This window comes from Tympanuchus pallidicinctus, unplaced genomic scaffold (assembly GCF_026119805.1).
Source record: "Tympanuchus pallidicinctus isolate F22 unplaced genomic scaffold, pur_lepc_1.0 scaffold22, whole genome shotgun sequence".
Taxonomy (NCBI): domain Eukaryota; kingdom Metazoa; phylum Chordata; class Aves; order Galliformes; family Phasianidae; genus Tympanuchus; species Tympanuchus pallidicinctus.
In genome coordinates, this window is record NW_026294739.1 from 18,474,026 (window position 1) to 18,489,897 (window position 15,872).

A 15,872-nucleotide genomic window follows, 5' to 3' on the forward strand; every position below is an offset into this window, starting at 1 on the left:
TTCTAGTACTACTAGAAAGATTGTGAAAAGAAAGTATTTTTCTCCTCTATAAGATTGTCAGAAGCATTATCTTAAAGGTGCTGGATGCCATATTGCTTATGGTATTACCAGCGCAAATATATATATATGGTGATAAGCCACAAGGCATCTGACTGAAAGGATGAGTGTGCTTTCCACAGCTCCCACCTAACCCTCTTGCTTTCCCTGAGAGAACAGGACGATGTCTGCGCGTGTTCACGTGCGATAGAGAAGTTGCATTACGCCAGCATCCTTGGCCGGCTGCAGCAAGTCACGGAGCAGTCCCAGGTGATTAATCAAGCGATGGCTGAGCTAGCATCCATCCCTTATCTGCAGGACATCAGTCAGCAGGATGCTGAACTGGTGAGCATTCATTTCTAATCCTTATTTTGGCTTTTGCAGAGTGGGGAGGGCAGGGGCAAAGCGCAGTGCTGCAATTTTCTCAGGGGGTCATTTTTCTGAATGTGTGGACCTGACATAGCTTTAAAATCCTGCTGCAATGCCTTGTCAGAGGTGCTAATCACCTGCAAGGATGACTTTTACAGAACCAGCATGATTCATCCGTAGGCATATTTTTAAAACCTCTTCTTTTCTCCCAAACCTGCCCAAATCAGCCTGGGAAAATGATTGCAATTATTCCGATTGTGCTACACTGAGACACCTAACATCAGGAGCCACCTGCACCAACAGGCCAGATCTGCTTAAACCAGAGGAGAGGAGACAAGACACTCCCAATCCCAGCTCTGTCCCACATGTAAATGCAGCCCAGTTTTGGAGATCTGATGAAAACCCTTGGGCTTCCCAAAGGCAGCCCATGGGGATCCACCTGCAGCCATACAGGGCTTCTGAGCCCTGCAGAATGAAGATTTCTCAATCCCCCTTTTGCTGCAGGGACCAGCAGCAGCCTGCGGCCACAGGAGGTGGACTGCAGACAAGAGGCAGCAGCACGACACAGAGCTGTGTTCCTACAAGATATTCTCAATTTGAATCAAGTTTGCTAGTATTAAAACTCAGCCAGCCCACATTTCAAGGCCGACTAAAGGCTCTGGAGTTATTGGTACATAATTCAGTGAAAGGCTTTCTCCAGGCTGCAATATTTTCAGTACATCCCCACCTAGGCACAGGCTATTACACTGCTGCCTGTATTTTGGAGTGCAGCTCTTGCATGCCTGGGAACATTTTGGGGAAAGGTTTCAGACCATCTCCAAGGGCTCCAGTCCCTCAGAGCAGGGCTGGGCCCCTCCTGCAGCATCTAAGTGACAGGGCAGAAATCCTTCAGCGAAACCCTTGTACTTTGTTTACAGAGCCCAGGGTGAAAATGACTCCTAAAAGACAAAGGCAGAGAATCTTCACCAGCTCTTCTATCCTAAGCATTAAAATACATCAATTCAGCATTCGCTTTTTTTTTTTTCTCTTTATCCTGTCATCTTCCTGTAAACTGTATCTGTATGTGCAATTGGAGGCTTAGATGCTTTGTAGCCAGAATATTTTAGGAAACTTCAGGCTCCACAGCATCAAGGCACAGGGCTACAAGCACAAACGTGCAGAGCCACTTTACTGTGGAGTAATTAATGGTCTTCGCCTCTCCTGGTGGCACTGGCCTGCATGTCACAGCTCCTCCGGTGCCATTAGCAGCTGCTTGTCTGATTACATCACAACCAAATCATAGAACGGCTTGGAAGAGACCTTAAAGCCCGCTCAGTCCCAATCACTGCTGTGGACTGGCTGCCCGCACCAGCTCTGGCTGCCCACGGCCCATCCAACCTGTCTGGTGCACCTCCAGGGATGGGCACCCACAGTTCTCCGGACACCACTCTCCAAACAAAAAATTTCCCCCTAATGTCTAACCTTAATCTCCCCTATTTAAATTTTGAACTGTTCTCTCTCACCCTCTCGCTATCTGCCCTGCTGTAAAAAGTTGCTCTCCATCTTGGTTCTATGTGGGTACTCTGAGTGCCCATGGCCACGGGGACAGGATGGCAGCACCCACAGCCTCCACCTGCACCTCACTCCTCTGCACCTTCCTAGGAAATATCTATGTACTTTTAAAGATATTTTTCCATGAAGAATACTCAGCTGGCCAAATTCTAATCTCACTTGTGCTAATAAAAATTTAAAGTAATTCCTCTGAGGTCATTCTGACTTTGCATTGGTAAAATGGAGAAGCGGTTTTGTGACCAAGGAAGGCAGTTAAATTGTGTGGCTGGAAAATGCTAAAGATGTCAAATGTTTATTATCACATACAGTATAAGTTGCATAAAGCTTAAAACATGCTGAATTTATAACAGTGCAATTTGCACTGATCCAGCAAGGATCCCAAAGGCATTTCAGTTATAAACTCTTCTCTGTAAATGTCTTCCTGTAACTAAATAAATAGAGTCCTAATCTATAGCACAGAGAATTTCAGCTGAGGCCTTTTTAGATGAGTATTTATTCACAGACCCCAGGAGAATAAAGATCTCGGTTAACTCAAACAGTTGAACAGAAAGGAGGAAAAACCCCAAACAAAATTCATACAAGGTTTACGATTTCACTGTCATCCTATTTGTAGATGATAAATCAAGATGAATGCTTGTTTAAAAAAAGAAAGAAAGAAAGAAAAAAAAAAAACTAAGTCCATTTAAAATCAAATGAGGACAAGATATTAAAATACAGCATTTTTTCCTTGGAGGGGATTTTCCAAAAAAGAGCAGCTCTGGGAGAATTACTGAGGTTTGCCAACTGTCCCCTCCTGTCACATTCACATTTTCTCTACCAGCAAAGCCAGTGACAAACTTTGAGTGATGAAAAGGAACCCGAGCAGATCCTGGGCCCTTTCCATCAGGACACCCATCATTCACCCAACTTCAATGGCCACTTTTCTTAGTTTCCCTTCTTGCCCCAGTCAGTGGGCAATGGGATGGGGATGGTTCCAAACAGCCATTTCAGTTACAAACCCTGGCCATCCTGCCCTTCCCTGCCTGGTTCCACTCTACCACAGGATTTGTGCTTTGTCCCCTCCGCCCTTAATACCCTTAATCTCTGAGTTGTGTCTATTCCGGAATCATAGAAGGAGATTATCTGTCATAAAAGTATTCTGATAGAAAATTCCTGACAGCTTCTTGACTCCAGAGTCAGAGGCAGAAATTTGCAGTTTTGTTTTTCATGAACACTGATGCATAACTTGAAAACGTGTTTTTTGTGTTTTTTTTTTTTTTTTTTATTATGACATTTGGGCCAATGAAATGAACTGAATGGCTGCACAAGCATCACAAAAGGCTAGAACCAACCCTCATACATTAACCTAGAGGTTTGAAAGACACCTGCATCCTCTGTCCAGCACTGGGATGCAAAGAGGGAATTTTAACTCCACAAATCAGAATGCGAAGCTGAAGTGAATAGAAGTCCATTCCCTGAATCTCAAGGCAGCACATTTGTATCTCACTCAGATAAACCTAAACACTGATATTTTGAGTTTCATCTCCTCCTGTGCTCACATCAGACCGCTGCCTGTCTTGGTACAGCAGGAAGAGTCAATTTCTGTATGAATGCTCACACTCTGTTATTATCATCCAGTCTGTCTAAACTTGTGATGAGCAGCAAATATGGGAAGTCACCACCAACAACTAAGCATTTTGGAATAAATTGAACAGGGCAGACTCACACCTCTGATTTGAGAGCACCCAAAGCATTTTCTAGTGCACAGGAAAGGAATGGGCTGAGGCAATACTGCAACAAACCTGAACTTTAGCCTTCCCTCTAAGCACAGATTAGCAAGTATTTTCCTACAGCTTCTTTCCACAGTTTACACTAGAAATTGCCAGCCTTGTTTTTATGGTGTGCTGTGCTAAATGATGGGGAGGAGGAAGGGTCTGCAAAGAAAGAAGATAGTAAAAGAAGGGGAAATGAGCTAGATACTTCCAGCATCTCAGCTTTAGTGTTGTCCTCTTGTGCAGTTTTACATGCTACCCTAAATTATGATGCATTAGCCTTGGGAGAAAATGCTAAAACGCATTCATGTACGACACAGAATGTCTCAGACAGCAGAGAATGAAATATGGAACCTCTATTCTTTACAGCCCAAGTCTTCCTTTACCAAGTATAAACATTTACCACATATATTTAAGCCGTATAGGCTTAAATACAAATTTTCCAGAGGTTTTTTTTTTTCCTATTGTTAAGTATTTTACATCCACAATAATACAGCTTAATGGCTGAAGCAAAGACGAGGTGGCGATGCTCATTGTGTGAAAGATGAGTAATAAAATCATCAGCGTACAAATGATTTTTTAATAAGGTTTTAATCTGTGTATTTAGAGAAGTTATTTCTGTGCGAATTCCACGCTGATAATTTTTATCTTGGTGCCACAGCTGCAGTCGTTAATGGCAGATGCCATGGACACCCTTGAAGGAAGAAGGAGCGATAAAGAACGTGTGTGGAATGAAATTGAGAAGGTAAAAACCTGCAGCAAAGGGCAGAGGAGCATAGTGCTCCTCGGGGAGTAAATGCCCACCTGAGCCAGAGCTGCTCACACAGCAGGGAGGGAAGTGGGTGCCATCTGAAAGCCAACGCATGCCTCAAAATTTCCTAGCTCTCCAGCATTGCATGCTAATACATATTCATTTCTTGCTTTCACCCCGCTGCTGATCTTTGGCCACGTTAATAGTCTCATGCAATTAGTTAATGAAAAGAAACCCGCATGGCTTGTTTTAGGCTGGTAATTGTCATTCTCTTCTATCTTTGTTGTATGAGGTACTGTGTTAATTGTCTGGGGCGAGCTGTGGGGGAACAAAATTCATCCGGACAAATGAGGTCCCTGAGTGGAGCACAAATGAGGCTTTGGCATGTGAGACAGAACAGCCAAGTGAGCCTCTCTGAGGCTCTGCACTGCAACAGGGCAAGGCAATTTTTGCAGGATTTATCAAGTGTGTTGGCTCTCTGTGCAGATGAATTCGACCCCATGTAATGAATAATAGGTCGGGTTGGGATGTAAGAGAAGCATCTTGTATTTGCACAGAGCCCTTCAAACCAAAGCAATTCGCTCTGGGCATTCAACACCATTGACATTTGGCCCCTCCTGTGAACAGGGATGGCACTGTGTCACCAGGAAGGGAAAATGTTGCCATCAGGTCACAGCATCATTCTGGCACACATTCAGCAGCTCCATCGGGTCTGGGATGCATATTCACCCCACACTGCAATGGGAGGACAGAAGGTTGCAATGTTGGTGCTGACAGTTCTAAACGTTGTCCCAGGGCTTGCAGACAGGTCTCAGCATTACATCCAGCACTCATAAGGCAAGGAGGGCTGACAGAGGTGTCTAAAATAACAGGGGCAGAGGGAGTAGGTCCTCTCAGAGCCACTTGGATTAAAGTTCCAGCCCTCAGATAGGTGGTTCGTAACAGAGTTCCCAAACTACTGAATATTTGCAGAAAGCAACCAAGACGCACACATCCAAAATTAAGAAACACCTGGGTTTCATCTCTCTGGAATGTTCAAGAGGTTGGTTAAAAAACAACCACCACCAAGCATTAAATATTCACATTGGCTTTGCATCACACCAGGATATTCTCTAAATCTCTCACACATGCCAGCAGATTGTGTGAGAAGCCTTTGCAATGCAAACGTTGGGAGCAATACACAATTATATACATTTATCAATTACAAATTACATTTCCTGCTCTATATAATCAACGTTCACAACAACATGAACACAAAGAGTCGATGACATACTGACAAATAACTTATTCCTTGCCCTTCTTTGGCAGTTTTTCCTCCATTCATAGACAACAGACCTGAGTATTAGATAAAAAGTTTTCCAAGTTTTTTTCCAAAACTTGGGATTTTAGACAAGTTTAGGTGCCAGATTTTCACAACTTTGAATGATCACAGAGAAAAGACTGTGGTTGAAAGTTAGACTGAGTTCATAGAAACGAAAAAATGTATGAAAGACTCGTTAAATGCTATTGGTGGTACTGTAAGGTTTTCCACATATTCCAAGAGGCTGGCTACTATCTCAGTATAAATTCAGTAAAATGTCTTATTTTTTCCCTTTTGGTGCATTTATACTGCTTTATATACATCCTTTCTTTTTCTCTGGATACTTCAATCTTCAATATAATCTTAACCAAAAAATCAAGCTAACATTTAAAAACGGACAGGCATCCCAAATTACACCACACAAAGCTGTGCATGAGTCTATATTTAGGAATAAAATTTGCTCCGTGCCTGAAAATCTGCTCTCTGCCATTTTAAAATGCGGTGCTCCAAAATTTGTTTGCATTGAGAACATAATTTTGCATTTCATTTTTGACAGCTTGAATAACTGCGTCTGATTTGGGGCATCCTGTTTCAAGCAGAACTTAATGTTTGTTTCGTAATACAGACATCTTTTTCTGTATTATTTCAGGACATCATCAAATACCTCTCTGCCACTTTTCTCCAACATTTCATTTCAGTATATTTGGTGTATTCCTAGAGAAACTGTCTTTTTTAATGGAGGAGGCAGAAAAGCACACATGGGGCTTGGTTCTTGGTTGGGGATGGGTTTTATGTTGCATCATTTAAATCAGCTCTAATTAAGAAAGTCACACCAGCTTAAAGGACCTTAGGAGATTGTTACAAAGAGGGACTAAATCAGAGGACTGAAAACTGACGTGGCACGGATTGCTGCTGGAGCCACTGCCCAGCAGTTCTCTTGGCCCATCACGAGCCATTGGCTGTAGGCGCCTCCAAAGAGGCTTCTCGTAGATCCAGTTAAAGGCAGTTATTTGTATTTTTGCTATTGAACTAATTTACATATATTGGAAAGTGAAAAGGAACATAAAGGAGTTATACAATCAGCTATAAACGCAGAACTTGGAGAAGCTGACAGCTACGCTACCACCAGTGAAGTTTGGCTGTAGCAATAGAAGCAGCTGTTGCACCTAATGAAAGCACACACAGTTTTTCTCTAACGCAGAAGAATTATATCCGTGCTTATTTTCCAAATGGTTAAAGGGTCTGTCAGAACTGCCATTACAAACCACTGCTTTCAGAGCTTTATATTCCAGAGTCGGCTATAAAAAGTCATTCAGGCTGAAATCTGACATAGCCGGGCACAAAGCTCAACATCTGAACACTTCTCCCTTTGTCACAGCGGAGGGCTTATCAAATTAGTTTGAAATTAATCTGAGCAATTTTGAACTTACAGGACTGGCAAAGCGGTAACGCATCCATAGCTTCAAGTGTTTTGGGCGCTGCGCCGCTCACCCGATTCACTGACAAATGTATGTTTTTAAGCTCAATAATTTTTCAAATGGGCTAATTATTTTCGGAAGCATTAAATACAAAGGCAAGAAAAACGACGCAGCAATTAGCTGGAGAAAGGAGAACTGCTCCACTGGGAGCGCTCCTCTCGCAGTCCTACTGGGCTGCAGACTCCAGCCACAGGACCTGGCTGGAGCGCACAGGTGAAGGACCCTCCTCCTACAGAGACTAAACTACGCTGCTCAGGGGTCCTTGAGGAACAGAAAGGAAACGTGGGCTGGGTCAGGCTCTCCAAATCCCTATTCTCTGGGATTGTACAGAGGGAAATCCCCCTTGGGGAATTTCTGGGGAATCCCGCTTGATGTGTGTGAGCTCGGATATTGCCAGCTCCCATGGGATGGAGCAGCAGCCCCCATGCCCTTACACACACACCATGCATCAGCAATTCAGGGAAATCCACACGGCCAGAGGTAAGGCCCACGATCAAGCTTGGCACTGAATCATTCAAGGAATCAGGTCCTCTAATCAGGACTTTATAGCAGCTGTGGAAACGTGGAGAGGTTTATGATATCTGAGATAAACAAAGGGGCAGAAGGACCCCTCCTTTCCTCCAGAAAGCCTTCTCTTCTCTGCGATTTTCAAAGAGAAGTATTATGAGGGATTGCTTTCCTGCCTCATAAGAATAAATTCATTAGTAAAGCCTCACAATATTACAATGAGAGGCATTTCATTAAATAAATACTTTAGAGCCCATCAACTGTAAACTTCTGACATCCAAAGAGAGGAGAGCCAAATAGGGCAGCAGGTGCCAATACGGTTGTGCTTCTCTGAAGATAATAACGCAATTCTACTTCTCCATTTAGCCCCTAGGCTTTCATAGTGGTTTCATAGGATCCTCTTAACATCATTTGAACAGCCAAAGGACAGGCAGGAGCTGGCAAATAAACACTTCTACATGTGAGACACTTCATAAAACCTTCACATCGGAGTTTACCTCAAGGGCATCACATACTTTGCAATGTAGATAAGTTATTGTGCCCATCATTTGCTGAGCTCAGTGGAATGCCTGTTTCATAAATCTGAAAACAGAGCAAACATGGATGAGTGAATAAAAGAACAGATGTAACTTACATAAGGATAAGTACGTAACAAAAACGGCACTAATAGATGTGAATATGAAATGAAGTAAAATTAGCCTAACATTATGTAATCTTTTAGCCAGGCACAGAGATCTCAGTGGTTGACCTCTGCTTACTACACCTCTGCCTTTTGTGGCAGCAGGGGAAACCTATCTTGTGACCTGTGCTCTTAATTGAAAACCAAGCCATGGAAAAGGGCCACAGACTTGCCAGGCACTCGGTCAGCCAGAGAAGCAAGGAGGGAGATTCACACGATGTTGATGGAAAGCAGACACACTGCTGAATAGTACTCAGCTGGCTAGTGCAATTGGGTGCATATGACTTGGCAAGTTTCATTTCAGGAATGCACAGATCCACTGCAAAAAGGCAGGGGGAATCAAAGGATGGCTAAGGATAAAAGAAGCAGGTTTTCAGGGAGAGGAGTGGAATTCTAATTTGTAGTGTGTAGTAAAGAGAGGAAAGTGCAAATAGAAGAGGAAAATGATTTTAGAGGTGCTGATATGAGTAGGCTGAAAGTGAAGGAAACAAAGAGCAGAGCAACCAGGTTGAGGTGCTAAATTTTGATTAGAGTTGGCCAAAGGTTGGCTTCGTGCTAAGTTTAGAGAAAACATATTAAAACATTCTGCAAAGGATGACCTTAGAATTATGACAGCCTGGAAAGCCACAAGAAATAACTATGGCTAAGAGGTTTTTAACCTGGCACTGAGAGAAGTTTTCAAGCCAGGCAGAGAAAGTCAGGAGAGTGTGTGAATAGAAAATGAGAAATCCCCTGCTGTATGGGAGGTGATACAAAGGAAATGTCCACAACCAAATTCCCATTAGTAAATGCAGCACCACTGTGGGGACAGGGAAAGCACAGTGACATTTGCAGAGCTATTTCTATAAGAAAGAGGTGACAATGGAGTTCAGGAGTTAACAGTACTCCTGGTCCCTAAAGTCAGCTCCTAGACTTGTTAGTCTCTGGCTCCTTGCTTCTCACACACAAGAGATGCGAAGATGCCGCACTGGTGTGGACCCCAGTTATACTGTAAGGAAAGAACACATTTAGGAATCGCACACTGAACATCTCCTAGCCAGAGCAAGGACAGTAATGCAGTCTAAAACCAGGGGACGTGAATACTAAGAAACAGAGAGCTTTTGGGCATACAGGGCTTTGCTCAGCTCTGATGCACATCTGGGAAGTTTCAAGTTTGCAGTTTTACACCTGTCTGTTTTTTCCAGACAAGTTAGTTGGCCTAATACCATATATCACTTATGATTCTGAGGCCATCACAGCTGCAATAGAAGTACTCATAATGCTACTGGGAAAGAGTGTTTTGTTATGAGAAAGGCTTTGATCTATTCCACCATGCCATAGGGTGAGATAAGTCACTGGGATAATTTTAAATACCAGTAAATACGGCAATTGAGCAGTAAATGTCTCAAACATCAGAATAATGTAGATGGTTGCAGCTGCCTGGCTGCTAAATCACAGGCAATTCTGGGCATTAACAGTCCCTGTGTAGGGATTTAGATAAATATTTCCCCAGCCCTTGCTAATCATGCTGTCACTTATAAATGAGCAGCCGGTTTACCTGCTGCCCTCTGCTAGAGAAGGTCTCCAGCCCTATAAACACTTGCCACCAGGTATTGTTACTGCTGTGAAAAACAGCATGAGTCAACAGGATGGTTCACAGCAAACACTGAGCTGGACAGGGATGTCAGAAGGACTGGTAAAGTACCAACCAACCATCTCCGTTGTAAGGTTCTTAGCCAATGTAATTCTTTACCAGCATCAATATTGTCTTCTTCACTTCCTCATCAACACTCTTTCCTCCATCTGCCAACTAGCTTTATTGGTAGGAACAACTTGGGATTTTGTTTGTATTTTGCATCAGGATTTAAAAAGTTTGGATGTTCGGGCAGAAAAGGGACCATACGCAGATGCATCCACCTAACACGTACTTCTGGAGTTTTATACTTGACAGATTCTGCTTACTGTTTATCCACCTACATTCTCTTCTAAACTGTTATTTTCCGATGTGAGTTCATCCTCATGGGATCTCAGCTCCTTCATTTGTGTTGCTCTGAACTCTTTAGCAGCTACTATCACTGATATTTTAAAAAACACAAGCCAGTTTGCAATAAGCCCTGGCACTTCCTTTGGGTCATCAGTAGGCCATCAAACATGAACATCTGTTCTTTGGAACAGCTACCTTACTGCAAGTTTGACAAGTTCCATGACATCTGTGGCCCACCAGGACTTGGACAAAGCCACCCTGTGTGATGGATGGTGCCTACATGTGCTCTTTTCATAGCTAGTGCATATCACGTAACTAGGAACCATACGTGGGATGCCTTATCCCAGGGTAGGAAAGGCAAAGAACATACCAGCATTGTGCCTATTTCAGGGTAAAACCAGACACATTGGGGCAAATTGAGAAGTTACAGTGGGGTGTTAGCAGAACAGCAGTGGGTGCTTCAGAAGAAGAGGTGGGAACTCCTCAGGAAGTCCTGCTTGGCAGAGCAAGGTGGGCTCAGTGCCCTCCTGAAGTTCCTCGTAATGAAATCTGATGGAGAGCAAGAGTGCCAGCTCCATCCCTGGGCAAAGGGGATGCAACCTGCAGAAAGGCAGGGTCAGAAATATTTCATGTGCATTGCTCCTAATAAATCTGTGGACCCGTGTAATATCACTGTCAAATCTTCCCGTGGGTCTGGATCAGATCCTAATCCCTTTGAAAGCTGTACCTTGCCTCGCCTTGCCTGACAAGACCCTACCTTCACTTGCCTGTCAGTTAAACTAGAAGATCTTAGCATTCTTTTCCAACCTTAATCATTCCATGACCCTCTGCAGTTCATCCCCAGATCTGTATTTTCCCCGCAGCCACAAACTGCGTGAGACCAATGTTCTAAAAATATAAAGTATCTACACATTCTGCTCAATCTTTGAGAACAATGTAAAACCATTTCGGCTACGAATGAACTGATCACCTCAGTACCTGCATGGGCCACAGATCTTTTTCTCTTCCCAACAAACTCTGAACTGAGCAGAGTAATGGACTTGTAGCACATCCAGGTACTTCTGGTGCACTAATTATGCTTTTCACCTTCTCACCCTGCACCAGTACAAAAAATACCTTCAAGTGCAGCACGGAAGAAAGGCAGACTCAACCCATCTCATCCAGCTGCTTTTCTCTGAGAATGACAGAGCTGAGAAACTCTTCTGAGGCAACAACAGTAGTGAATGTCCTACTGTGAATGAAGCCATAGAAAGGTTGGAAGGGATCTTAAAGATCATCTTGTTCTTGATCTCTGCCACTGGCAGGTTTGCCATCTTCTAGAACCGGCTGCCCAGAGCCCATCCATGGCCTTAAGCACCTCCAGGGATGGGGCAACCACAGCTCTCTGGGCAGCAGTTCCAGGACCTCACCACCTTCCCAATAATAAATCTCTGCTCTTTTAATTGAAAGCCATTTCCCCTCTTCCCATCACTATCAGACCTCCTGCTTGTAATCTCTCTTCAGGTACCAGAAGGTTGCAATGAGGTCTCCCCGGTGCCTCCACCAAGCTGAATAAGCCCAGCTCTCCCAGACTCTGTAAGAGGGGTGCTCCAGCCCTCTGATCTTCATTGCCCTCCTCTAACAGCTCTGAGGCAGCCTTGTAGGGCTCCTCACAGGGTGAGCTTTGGCAGTGCTTTACCCTGTATAGCGACACTTGACCCTGTAGAAAGGCTAAAGGTTCAGCTATAAAGCCTTGGGCTCAGCAACCTCTGTGCTTGGGAACAGATCTAAAGCCTTTCCAAATCTACTTCCCTATACCAGTCACGTTTGGGCTGGCTGTGACGTATGTCCTTCTGCATATTCTCATCCACACAGATCCCTTTTAAAAGGCTTATAGGGGAAAAAAAATAAAAAATAAAAAATGAAGCTATTGATTTTAAAAATTAGCATTTCCCCCTGAGAGCCCCAGAGGTGGCTCACCAGTACCCAGCAGCAGCAGAGTGGGCACAGGGAGGTTTTAAATCAAGGCAAAAAGGCAGGACATAATGCTTCCAATTTACTTCCTTAAAATGAAATGTGCAAGCTAAAAAGCCATGAATAAGCACTACTGAACACTGCAGCCACCAAAAAGGCATTTTTAAGCCATCCCCTTTCCTCCTTTATCTTGTCAAGAGACTGTATTTTCATTGTGTTTGTATGGTAATTTAAATCATGGCAGAGCTCAGAGCATACAGCGTAATTGTAAGTCAGCGAGGGTTTGAATGTCATCACTGCTGTGCAAATAACATCATCAGCTCTTCAGCTGTGTCAGTAGCATTGCAATTATGTAAGCAACTATTATTTCCATCCCTGATATGCCATATTAGGACTTATTTGGGGTGCTGGAGCTGACAGGTATTCTGTAAACACGAGAAGCACACGCCAGAACTGAGCTGTGAAGAAGCACCGGTGCACTCTGGGCTCAGGGGGTGTCCCCAGTGCTGGATGGCCCTAATGGAGCAGTGGGACATCACTCGTTCCCTGGTACCTCCCACTTCCCTTCCTCTTAACACCTTTCATGCTCTCTTAGACACAAGCCCTCCCCCCAACATCTAATGGGTTCCTTATAATCACAGAGGAAAGTCACAGAGACATTTTAATTCGGTCTGTTGCAGAACAGCCTTGGGGGTTTGGTTGTTTGTAGAATGGCTGAGTCCTCAGACCAGAGCTTGGCACGGAGCGATTTGTCTTTCTCAGCGTTCCTGCCTGCTCCTGGCAGATCAATGATGGCCTGAGCTTTTATTTCAGCTCCTTAAGAATGAGCCCAGCATAACGATGCCTTCCCCTAATCCACTGTGCTCACACATCACAGCAGAGCCAGCCCTGACCTTGGAGTGCTCCCATTGCAAGGGCCTCAGCACTAGCGGAGCAAACAAGCAAACAAGCACGTGCCCGCCAGATTCTTCTGTAGGCTCCATAGGGAGGAGGAGGCAGAGCTCCTGAGCACCCCAAGGGGCAGAAGCAACTGTCCACGAGCTCCTCTGCTTGCTTAGCTTGCTCCCCACTGCATGCACGCCCCTCGTATCAGGGCTAAGGAACACCTTCACAGCAGCTCAATATAGGAAGAAACACAACACTGAGCCCCACTCAGATTAATTTGCAGCCAACGCTCAGCATTGTGACTAACAACACAAAGCTCCACCAAATGTGTGTCAGGATGACAGATGAGGACTTTTTTTTTTTTTTTAAGATTACAGCTTAAAATGCAATTGGAAGATTGATTCTTAGATCCCCACATTATATAAGTTCTGAGTGTAACTGAGTGCAAAGGGAGAGGGGTCTCATCTTCACCATACAGAAACAGTGCACATTGCAGCAGCCAACGAAGAGCTTGAATGGAGAGAGATAGCCAGGAAGTTATGAACAGCACCTATTTACAGAATACCTGCACACAGTACTATTAATGTGCATTTTTTACTATGGACATTCATTTTCGGTTTTGAAGACACTCCTGCAAGCTATTTGAATACTCTCTTTATTAGAATAATTATGTTTTTATTTGCGGGGGACAGGGAGGTCATCTCTCCTTTTACAGTGTTCTCCAGTGAATTATATTTCATGGGAAAACATATTTATTCAGAACTTCATTTTGATTTAATAGAAAAATTGTTCGTGCCATGGCACTGCAGAATACTCATTTTTCTCCATGTGTTGATTTTTGGCATATAAATGCCAGAAGCCTCTGTTCTCTTCCCTTATCAAGAAAGACTTGCCTGAGATTAATTTCCTCATCATCCTTTCCTTTTAAAGTGGCTGTTTTTCAATGCCATTTAAAGACAGAGTTGTGATAAATTCCCACATTCAATGTGCAGATTTCAATGAAAGAAGTCTATTCCACAGTAGTGAAGTAATTGAAATCCAAATGGAAAGGGACAAAAAAAGAATGTATGAAATCATGTACCGTTCCTCCAGCCAATTGTACGGGGGTGCCTTCACGTGTTTTTTTCTTTCTAATGACAATTAGCTCTGAAATAAACTAATTGCAAAAGTTTCTGACACTTTTCCATAGGGGAAGGGACATGGTTCTAACACTTCTTTGTAATTGCAGATTGCGATAATTGTAGACTTCATATACCAAACGGAGGACAGTTACTTGAAGAACAAAAAGCGGAGAGCAGCCAAGAGGGAGAGGAGGAAAATGAAGAAACTACAAAGTACAGAGCAACATCAGAGCCTGGGAAGTACAAAGCTGTCCCTCATCAGCCCTACAGACATGGCCACACAGCCAACAAGAGAATTAGCACCGTAGATATCTGATGGATAGGTCAGCCCAAGCCACCTCTTCACTTAATGAGCCTTTCCCTCGCTGTGGGGTACCTGGAGCAAGACTCCTGCACTTCATTAGCCTTAACCAGCTGGAATAAACGTCCAGGCAAGGCTTAGTTCAAATAGCCTTATTTAAACAGTAACACCCAGCCGAGCGTTTTTCTCTCTACATATGTGAGGAAAAAGCTGGGGAGGGAGTCCAGTGGTTTGCACACATGCTTGGATGCAGCTGCAGAACGCTGGCTGGGGTTACAGCTCAGCTATCTGCTCGTTCAGCTGGGCACATCTGAGCAAAGGAAGAGAGCCCAACGTCACCCCTTGGTTGAAGACATGGAGTCCTTCGCTCTGCTCCTTGTGCTAAGGATGAATTTTCCTCCATTAGACAATAAAATTTAACTTTTACTTCATTTTATTAAAAGACTCACTTTTCAATAGGGATCGCCTTATCAGATGATGTTCAGCAGCATCCTGCAGTGATGCACACAGCCTCTCCTCAGGCTGGCATTTCCTTTACATTTGCAGTGTTTACTTTGTAAGAAAAAAACCTCTCTCTATCAAAATGGGATTCAGTTCCTTACACGTTCTTGTTCAAAAGTGACTTCAAAAGGCAGAAAGGAGGAATCCACTCGCCAGCACTCAGGCTTGATTAGAAATCCAGGACCCGAAAGGTATTTAATCACTTAATTAACCACTTAATGATCACAGATAAGAGTTTAAAACCTGTCGATTTTCAGCTACCACAGACCGTTTTCCTTAGCTCCCATAAATGAGTTTTAAAAACTAAAAAAGGACCAGCACAATCTCTGATGCTCCTTTGTTCACTACCAACAGGGTAAGCAAAAAACCTGAGAAAATCTGAGCTAGTTTAAGCTCCTTAAACATGTGGGACACAGAAATGAAGAGTTATTGCCCTTCGGAGACAGCATTATTTTGCTATGGAGTTGGTTTTGTCAGATGAAGTTTTATGACACGTAGTGGCAATCATCCATCTTTGATGAGCAGACACACACTAAATCAGAAAGACTGCTCCCCACGGATCATCAAGTCACAGTCAACACAGAGTTTGGTAAATCATGAGGCTCTTAAGCAAATATTCTTAATTTGATGTAATCCGGCTTACTACTTTGCAATATTTTATGCAAAATCATGCATTTTTACTTAGAATGGTGACAAAGAATGAAGTGCAGTGAAAACTGGTGGTCT

At 43.6% G+C, this 15,872-nt stretch overlaps 1 protein-coding gene across 1 annotated transcript in view; it reads left to right on the forward strand.

Annotated features, from left to right (window-relative positions):
* Nucleotides 1–14,652, forward strand: part of SPATA16 (spermatogenesis associated 16) — a 71,987-nt gene extending 57,335 nt beyond the window's left edge. The window contains exons 9-11 of the mRNA XM_052685915.1: nt 217–381; nt 4,369–4,452; nt 14,452–14,652. Of these exons, the coding sequence (XP_052541875.1) occupies nt 217–381; nt 4,369–4,452; nt 14,452–14,652 (450 nt within the window). The remainder of the gene's footprint in view (nt 1–216; nt 382–4,368; nt 4,453–14,451) is intronic.
* The last annotated feature ends 1,220 nt before the right edge of the window (nt 14,653–15,872 follow it).